Here is a 10,266-nt window from a genome sequence, read left to right as displayed (position 1 = left end):
AAACAACTTCTGGAGGTTTACCGTCAGGTCCCGTCCCCCCCAGGTTTCCCCGCACCTGCTGTAGAGTGTCCGAAAAGAAAATGGAAAAGGCAAACCAAAAAAGCTTCAGAGATAAGAGGTACAGAAAAACATAACCAAAAGCCTTAGCTTTAATCTGCCATTGAAATCCAGAATATTGCCGTCCTACCAACACAGCCTGGATTCCCTCTTTTTAAAACTCTGGTCTTTATATAAGAGTAATTTTAGAGGTTTTTTAACTGCCTCGGTAAAGTTTTTCAAGAGCAGCATATAAATAGACAGGGAGCTGCATTTGTATTAGAATTTGCACTGCAGAACATTTTTATTTTTTTTCAAACTTCAATGAAAATTTTAAAAACATTTACCAAGCAGAGTGCTTCTTCCAAGACACTTAACATGTACAGATGTTAAGGCTGGTATGCAGTCATCTAAATGGCATCAAAATAAACTTGGGTAATCTTTCACATTACAGATTAAGCTCACATCCACAGGGTATACTGTAGGGCTGTTTTTTAATGTTTAGAAACATGCAAATACAAAGTTATTCTGGGGGGCCCTCCCATACACAAAATAAGAGCACAAGTTATTTATTGCTGTCTTGCTTCTGGGTGGGCTTGCTGGTGCCCAGCACTCGGGGCAAAGCTTTGTGGAAGAAATCCAGGGCCCAATCAGCAGAATGAGCAAGGTTGGCTTGTCACATTTGTAAATAAGTGAATACTTTCCCATCTACAGAGAAGTGGGATTAATAACATTTCAAGTGTAAACTTACTCTTCAGGACTGTTAAAGTGGTATAAAACCATCTTTGAGTGAGATTGTACCTTTCTGCATCTGGTGAAAGGACCTTCACAGCAGTGGAGCTCTGAAACACCACCCACCTCTTGAAATCCAGCTCACACCAACATTGGCTGGCTTTTTCTGCGGCTAGCTAGACTTATTTCTTCATCCAGGCTTTTAATGATGTGGTTTCTTGATGATGTAAGGCTGTAATTCTACCACCCCACCCCACCCCGCTGTTTACCTGGGGGAAGGCCCAGTGGGGTTACATCTGGGTAGGCATTAGGAAGGATTTCAGCTGAGGCTACTGATTTTGTAGTAAGGAGGTATGACTGACTTTCTATTTTCATTTTTTAATGGAATTGCATTGCTGATTTCACTGGAATGGTTAGCTTGGTTTTATATTTAAAGTACTCCACCCTAGAACCACTTGTGGTTCAGAAATGAAATAAATGATAGTGACAGCTGTTTTACAGGAGACAATGTGTTATTGTTGTTGTTGAATTTATATACCTCTCTATACCCGGGGGTCTCAGGGCGGATCACAGAATATAGTAAATGTAGAAATCCAAATGCAGCGCAGCTGTGATTTGGCAGCGGCGTCAGCGTGCTTCCGCCTGCAACAGAAGAGAAGTCTGGAACCGTTGTCCTTCAAACTGAGATGTGATGCCCATTCCATTGAATTCAGACACTTTGTGCTTCCCCTCTCTCAAAACAATGGACAATAATAATAATAATTAATAATTATTATTTATACCCCCCATCTGGGCGGCTTCCAACAAGGGATTAAAAATACATTAAAACATCAGTCGTTAAATACTTCCCTAAACCGGGCTGCCTTCAGATGTCTTCTAAAGGTCAGATAGTTGTTTATTTCTTTGACATCTGATGGGAGGGCGTTCCACAGGGTGGGAGAGATACCAAGACAAAACGAGGAACCGGGAGAGGTGCCTCTCTTCTCTTTCTTTTCTCTACAGCTACAGCATGGGGTGAAGGTATTTCTGCGCCGGCGCAGAGCCTGCTGATTGGTTCTCTCTCTTGGGCTCTTCCTCCTCCCGCATTGCCGCCGCTTCCCCTCTCCTGCTTTCCTTGCCCTTCGTTCGCGCCAGGGGAGCGATGGCAGCGCAGGCTGGGGGAGGCGGAGGGGGCCGCGCCAAGGCCTTGGAGCTACTGCGGACCTTGCCCAGGGTCAGCCTCGCCAATCTACGGCCGAACGATGGCGCCCGGAGTCGGGTGAGTTGGAAGCTGGCGGGTGAGGAGGGAGGCCTTGGCCCCGCGGCTGCCTCGCTTGACGCTGCAGCGTTAGGCCGCCTCCGCGCTGCTAAGCGATTTTCCCTGCCTCCCCTCCCTTATTCAGTGCCGCCTGCCCTTTTTTTGATAGGGTCACTGGTGTCTCTAAAGCGACCCAGAAGAAACGAGGGGCACGTTTAGCTTATTTCCCGTAAGCGGCCCCCTTGTGTGACTTCATTTTCTGCACATGGTGGTGACAAAAGGATGCCTGTGTGCATGTTTTTACTGGACCCTCTCATATTGCATCTGAGTACACAATATTTTCCCTAGAACCCTATGGCATCTTAAAGTCTGCTCAGTTTATAGTGCATGATATTTACTAGGAATGAGCCTTCTTCATCTGAGGCATATGTAATATGCAAATCTTACAGGTATATGTATATACACACACATACAAACACACTAATATTTAAAAAGCTGTGAGCAGTGTCTAATGCCCATATATTTCAGTCATAGTTTTTTAGCATTGTTACCCTATTCTGTCCAATTCCCATATTCTAAAAATACTAAAACACTAGGCTACATAGACACTATACTTTTAAAGCACACACATATCCTAGGAGCTGTAATTTGTTAAGGTTGATAGGAATTATAGCTCTGAGGGGTAAGCTACACTTCCCAGGATTCAGGGGGTGGGCGTGCTTTAAATGTATGGTGTGGCAATTATGAGAGAGTAGTTAAAGTAGTTAGAATGTATGAAATCTGGGGAGGAATGATTTTATTTTTTTAATTGAAAAGGTGAAGTGTAATTTATACTGCATTCATGATTCAAAATTCTCTATTCCAATTGCTTGACATTTTATATAGAACCTAGTAGAAACGAATTGAATTAGTCTGTATGCACAAGGAACGATATACAGTGGTACCTCGGGATGTGAACAGGATCCGTTCCGGAGCCCCATTCGCATCCTGAACGGAACGCAAGATGCGACAGCGTATGTGCGGGTCGCATTTTGCCGCTTCTGCACATGCGCGTTACATCATTTTAGCGTCTTTGCGAGTGGCGAAACCCGGAAGTAATGTGCTCCGTTACTTCCGGGTTGCCGCAGAATGCAACCCGAACACACTCAACCTGAAGCACATTCAACCCGAGGTATGACTGTACTTTAAAAGTAAACTGATACCATAAAATGGAAATAATCTCTTGCTCACATAATCTTATGTCACAATATGCTAGTTTGTCTTTTTAATGCCATGGGACTTTTTGCTGCAAGGGCTGGAGCTTTTCCAGTAGGAAGCATGATTTGTGGAATAACCATCAGTCATTTTTTCTGTGTGTAGCAGGGAACCCATTACAAGCTGTGGAATTTATTTTTAGACTATTATCTGACAGCTTCCATACCTCTACCTCTTTCCTACTCACTTTTCTACACCACTCATCTTGCTGTGGATTATGCAGATTAATGGGGTTTTATTTTGTGGTATGTTCCGAAAAGTCAGACCTTATTTCCTATACATGCTTACTCAGTATTAAGTATCACTGTATTCATTGGGGATTTTTTTCCAAGGATGTGTGCACAAGGTTGTACAATCTTCTATGATATTTTTTTAAGGGGGGGTACCTGTGTCACAGAACTCTTTCACAAATAAACTGAATATGTATTATGTAACAAACTGATGTTTGGCTATTTCCTTTAGGAAAAGAGTCGGCGTGAAAAGTCTCAATGGAGGAAAACAACTCACAGAAGCCAGTGGAAAAGAGGAACTCGTCCTCGATTAGGCTTTGAAGGAGGACAAACTCCATTTTATCTAGTTATTCCAAAATATGGCTACAATAAAGGTCACCAGTAAGTTTGCTTCCATGATCATTTTCTTTTTAAAATGTCTGTAGTCAAAATTTATTGAAACCACAATCCAAACTCCTAGCTGGGAACAGTGGGGTGGACTGCTGCATCCAGAGCCCTCCAGTTGTGACAGTGAAGACGGAAGGTGGGGGCTGGAGGTAATTTAAATTATTTTTGCTGCACCATCTCCAGACTGGTGTAGTTGAAGGACACAGATTGGGGCCATTGTTAGTAGCTGGATCAGCTTTCAAAATCAATACACACCATAATTTTAGGTCCATTAATTTCATGAGTCTACTCTGAGTATAACATACTTGGACGTAGCCCAGTGTATTTTACATTTTGGGGGGGGGTGTCTTTTTAAAGTAAACCATGGTACAGTATCACTACATGCAGACATGTAGAAAAACTTAAAAGTGCTTCTGTTTAAAACACATGCATATATTTAAGAAGGCAAGGCAGAACAAAGAGATTTTTCACGTCTGCGCCTAAATTGTTGAGAAATGAAAAAGAAACTAATGATTTATTTTTCCAGCCTCTCACAGAGGAAAGAGGATTAGCAAAATGCTCTTTTGATTCAAATTACTATTTGTTCCACCATTCTCAAATCCCAAATCAGACCTGAGGCGCCAGTCATAACAGATGATGAGGTTGTGCATTGCACTCAACAGCAGAACTCTACTCAGTTTTAATCTGGCACTGTACTTGGTTGTGTACAGAAGTGAGATCAGTTGGTGCACAGCTTAATCTGTTGCAGCTAGAGTCAAGGAACACTGTTAATTATGCTATCAGCAACATGAAAAAAGTAGATTGGAATCCTGTTATAAGGAAGGAACAAGAAGGAAAAGTTCTATGACAGTACAGTGGTACCTCGGGTTACATACGCTTCAGGTTACAGACTCTGCTAACCCAGAAATAGTATCTCGGGTTAAGAACTTTGCTTCAGGATGAGAACAGAAATCATGCTCCGGTGGCACGGTGGCAGCGGGAAGCCCCATTAGCTAAAGTGGTCCTTCAGGTTACGAACAGTTTCAGGTTAAGAATGGACCTCTGGAACGAATTAAGTACTTAACCCGAGGTACCACTGTATGTGAAAATTTGGCATGTGCGGAGACCATCCATGGTCCGGAAAACCTATCTTGTTCATGCAAGAGATAGTGTGTATGGAGTGAGAATCTCTCCACCCCAGTTCAAGCAGCCCTTCCCTCATGCCTCATTACAACCAATATGTTTTTATTTTTTAAAAAACCACAACAATGATAAAATTTGGTGGGATTGCTTTCCAGGTGGATATCTTGGGTTGCACCCTTTGCACTTAATCCAGTAGTAGAACAGATTTCACTCACTTCAGTGAGACTTTCACAGGAGGAGCTTTGCAGTGCATTTTGTGCTTTGTATATACTCATTAGTTCTGAAACTCTAAAACAGTTTTCCTTTGTATGTACAGCCTCAGGCGCCAGTATCCGCCTCTCACTCTCAAAAGGCTACAGTACCTGATTGACTTAGGTAGAGTTGACCCCACACAACCAATAGACCTCACGCAGCTGGTAAATGCCAGAGGTGTAACAATACAGCCACTCAAAAGAGATTATGGTATCCAACTTGTGGAGGAGGTAGGTCTGTAATGCATGATATTTTAAGCCATTTACTTTTGGGCATGTTCTGTTGTTTTGTTTTTGTTTTAATAGCTGAAGACAAGTAGGTATCACTCCACTAGAGAGCAGTATACATTATCAGATTGCTTGGTTTTGTTTTGCTGGGTAAGACACATTCTTAAATCAGATTATTTTAACAATGGAAAGCATGGAAAAATAGATGAAAGTTAAATCCTAGTTTGGTGAGTAGATGTTTGATCAAAATTCTTGGTGTTGTCAGGTCTTGCACACAAGTTTTTTTAAATGTAACATAGATTCCAGAGATGAATGCAGCAAAGTGGGTGAACATTATAAAAATAAATTCAGAGTCCAAAGATGTAACTCATTCCTGGGCCATATGGCATTTTGGATTTGCAAAGCAAAAGCAATCTGCTTTTGAAACTCCAGAGAATTTCAAAATCTGTTTGTTATATGTCAAAGGAGTCTACTTTTAAATAGCAGGAGAAAGCAGCCAAATGATTTTTTTCTAGTCTTACAGCTACTTCTGTGAAAGCAAATATTGCATCCTGTCAGCTTGACTTGCTGGCGTGAATAGTTCAAAGCGAATAGGTTTTCAGTCTTTTTTATATGGAGATGTTTTTGATGAAATTCTACATTCTGTTGTAATGGCAAATGCTAAATAATTTCTGTGATTCTAATTATGAAAGGAAGTGGTGAACCCTACTGAGCATCAATCTTGAGTGCAGCAGGATTGCTATTTCATATTTTCAACTGGGCTCCACAAAACAGCAGCTTAGAGCCTACCCCATGTTTCTCAAGACAAATCCCCAACTCTCAGGAGAGGATTTTTGAAGGGATACAAAGTGGAAGAAGAGATGGGAAAATTTCTTTCTGTTTGAGTTACACTGGTTTGGATACCAATATAAGGTATCCTTTGCTCTCTCTCTTTTGATGAAGAGTAATGAAATTATGTTATATTCCATGCACTTGAACGTCTGAGACCCATAAAAGGTTTTCAGTTCTTTGCTGCACATTATAGAGTATGATAGCTGAATAATATGAGCCTGTTGATCTTTATGTGACCTAACCACTCTTCATGTGAACTTGTAGGGTGCCGATACATTTGCAGCAAAAATTAATATTGAAGTGCAGATAGCATCTGAACTCGCCATTGCTGCTATTGAAAAAAATGGTGGCGTTATTACTACAGCCTTCTATGATCCAAGGAGTGTGGGTAAGAATTCTCACTGCTTCTGTCTGTCCAAGTGTTCAGTATTTTCTATTTCAGTATTTATTTTCATCGCAGCTCTTTATCAGCATATACAACTAGTCTTTTAGATGGTTCTTGAGGGCAACCCTTGCATTTTTCCGCAACAACAAAATGCAGAAATGAGCTATGAGCAGAATTTCACCTACCATTTTAGCTGGGCTGGTGTAAACGGTTGCCATTCTTAGGCCTGCATCTTGCTAGGGAGCTCATTCAGAAGACATGGATCCCCCTGCCCCTGGTGCTCTGTCGCCTTTCTCTTGCTGCTTGAGTGAGCAGCAGCTGGAACAAGACGAGGAAGGAGCAGTACTTTTCTTGCCCTCTGAACAGTCGTGCAGGCTGAGCCCAAAAGAAGAGGGCAAATGAATGGTCGGCAGTTATCTGTCTGAAAATGGTTGTTATAGGTGGCTTGTAAGCAACACAGATATGTTAGCTTACAAGGTGGGCTGACTGAGCACATCTTGCCCATGGACCCTTCCTAAACCTAGCACTGGCACTGCATGCTTTCCTCAACAGCATGTCTTTAAATAAACTGGTATTAAAATTGCACGAGGGTCTCTATTGCTCCTACTCCCCCAATCAACCTTTCACTTCATGTGTTTTGATTGCTTGCAAATCAGAGACCATTCCTCATTCAAATGAACTCCTAGATTTAGTCTATTGTGCCTCCATAATAGAATTCCAGGTGCTTCCCTTCCTGTGCTTTCCTTTTGCTTTAGGAAAAGTAACTACTGCAAAAAGGTCTTGCCTACTGCACTTTTTGCCTTTTCGGTCCTGTAGATTTATGTGATTGCTTTATGTGAAGACAAGTTCTATGTAGGCAGCTACTTAAGCTATTAGCAGGGTTGGGGAACAGGATCTTCCTCAGCCCTGTCAAATGTCACTACTGAGGACATTACCTAAAGTTAACATTGCTTTTGATGAGAAGGCATTACAGTACCCTGGACCCAGACTGTTTATGGCTTTAAAGATAAAAAAATTATCCAAATTTAGACCAGAAACAAATGGATAGCCAATTAAGATCATCCCGGATTAGTGCTTTATGAACTCTGTGGTCTGGTCCAACCGTCTGCATTTCATTAAAACAAAAAATGTTTTCAAAGGCTGTTCCATGTACAGCACAATGTGGTAAACTACTTGAGACATTAATAGGGCGCATAAGACAGGGGCTAAACCCATTTTATCACAAATGGGTGCAGTAGATTTGTCAGCGAGTGCTGGAGAACAATCCACCCCTGTTTAAAACTGTTGCTTTGGCAATAGAAGTACTTGCAAGCTATGGAGAGGAGTGTGATTCCTTCTCCAGCACAGACATATTTCCCCATATCCAGATCAAGTGACCCATTTGCCACCAGTAACTCAGTCTTGTCTGGATTCTGCTTCAGTGTGTTCACCGTCATCCAGGCAGTTTGGCCAGTTTCCCTATGGAACAGACTTCATATTCTCTGTGCTTGACTTCATATCCTCTAATTGCTATAGATGAATTCAATACAGAAATCTGCTGTTGTGTAAACCTAATGAGCCCAAATCAGTTAAGTGGCACCTTTTCCAGATTAATTCTGAATTTTGAATGTCATTCATAAGAGATTTCCCCACTAGAGGTATAGCAGGTGTATATGGTTTGGGGCACATTAAAAAATTTATTTCTAAACCACCCTCGACATCAGTTATGACCTAGGGAGGTTTACAGTCAAACACCAGAGCATTACAACATTAACATTCAATCAATAATTTCAATCCAATTTATAACCATATAATCAGAGGAGCTGACAACATCTATCAATTTGTAGCTGGTCTCCAAAGGCCTAGAAGGCCTGGTCTTCAGCCAGTGCTTAAAATCCACTTAGAATCCTATGACTGTGTTAGTCTTACCTCCAAGGGAAGGGTGTTGCATATATGGGGAGCCACAACAGAGAAGGCCCTATTCCTTCCTCAGCAGCAGGATGTAAGCTAAAGAACACAATATTCATACTACACCCACCTTTCGGCAATGAAATCACAAATGCCAGATTAGCTAATACTGTATTTTTTTGTTCCATTACTTTGCACATAGGTATTCTTTGCAAGCCAGTGCCCTTTTTCCTACAAGGCAAGCCTATTCCAAAGCGAATGCTTCCTCCTGAGAATCTTGTCCGTTACTATACAGATCCTAATAATCGTGGTTACCTGGCTGATCCATCGGAGATTTCAGAAGCAAGACTAGAGCTTTCCAAGAAATATGGTTATGTCTTACCAGATATTACAAAAGATGAACTCTTCCAAATGCTGAGCACACGCAAGGACCCCAGACAGATTTTCTTTGGCCTTGCTCCAGGTTGGGTGGTAAACATGCCAGAAAAGAAAATTCTGAAACCAACAGATGAGCGCTTGCTAAAATACTACAGCTCATGAATGCTCAGGTTGGAGGCAACTGTTAAAAGAACTCAAAACACAAAACTGTATTGCCACTATTTTATATTAACACACAGCTAGTCACAGTACAAATAAAATAATAAAATGTTGACTGTATAATAGTTCCATAATCTGTTTTTTTAAAATTCCTCCTTTATGTGAGGTAAGTTGATTGGTATCAAGATTTCCTTATAAATGTGCTTTTCACCTGCTTACAATCTGCTTTACAGTGTACGTATACATACAACACCATCCTTTAGCTTTTCAATTGTTTCTGGAATCGTATAATCAAATATTTTCTTTTAAAATAGTAATATCTCCAACTATATGTAGGCATCATAGAGAAAACAAATCAGCTGGCACATATGAGCCTCTGACTGGTGTTGTCTGCTGCTTTCCCGGCTTGCTCTGCTTGCTCTTCCGCTCTGATCCACTTGTCAGAACTATTAGGGTGCTGCTTTTGATATTGTAATACAAAACTCTGCTCGAGCAAGGAGCTAACCAGATGGCACAGAAGCGGATTATACATATATTTTTCAATATATGAAGAAGCCACAACTCAGTCTAAAGACAGGTTTCATATTACTATGTGGTATAATTGTGGTAGCTGTAGATGTGGATACACCAACTATACTGAAGCAACTGAACTCCAGATTTTTCAGTAATAGTCATGTCAAACTCCCATGCCTCAGCAGGGAGTTCGTTCCATGGTCAGGGGGAAGGCATAGCAGAAACCCTGTGTTGTGTGCCTACCAGATATATGAGAGATGGGGGTGCCCTTGAAGAGGGTATGTTACATCTGCAGGTTTTATAAGAACTTTTTTAAAAAATCTGCCTGAATAATCAGAGCAGCTTCTTTTGGGACACACAAGAAATTCTGCCTTTGTTAATCCCTGTATGAAATGGTCTGATCTGTGTGTGTCAGACCAATGTGCAGGTTTGAAATTAAAACAATCCCAAGACATTTCCTTTTTTTTAGAATGTTGCAACACAGTTCTCTGTCATTTAAATGAATCAAATGTATATATAAATATTTTGGAAAGAATACTTATATAAGTATTAGACAGAAATTTGCTTTAAAAATAACTAGCAGATTAATGCCCCAAATGGAACATAATTTAGAGTAAAAACATGCAAAAGTGCCAG

General features: G+C 41.0%; 1 protein-coding gene across 1 annotated transcript; it reads left to right on the top strand.

Moving 5' to 3' along the window:
* The first annotated feature begins 1,807 nt into the window (after positions 1-1,807).
* Positions 1,808-9,240, top strand: MRPL15 (mitochondrial ribosomal protein L15). Its single transcript, XM_081917636.1, has 5 exons — positions 1,808-2,026; positions 3,722-3,870; positions 5,315-5,480; positions 6,573-6,696; positions 8,783-9,240. Exons 1-5 carry the CDS (start codon positions 1,910-1,912, stop codon positions 9,118-9,120), a joined length of 894 nt encoding a protein of 297 aa, XP_081773762.1. The 5' UTR covers positions 1,808-1,909; the 3' UTR covers positions 9,121-9,240.
* Positions 9,241-10,266: the final 1,026 nt, after the last annotated feature.

The sequence above is a fragment of the Podarcis melisellensis genome, assembly GCF_964234715.1.
Source record: "Podarcis melisellensis genome assembly, chromosome: 7".
In the NCBI taxonomy this organism is placed as follows: Eukaryota; Metazoa; Chordata; class Lepidosauria; order Squamata; family Lacertidae; genus Podarcis; species Podarcis melisellensis.
The sequence above is the reverse complement of the archived record's forward strand: the minus strand, read 5'-3'. Positions and strand labels throughout refer to the sequence as shown.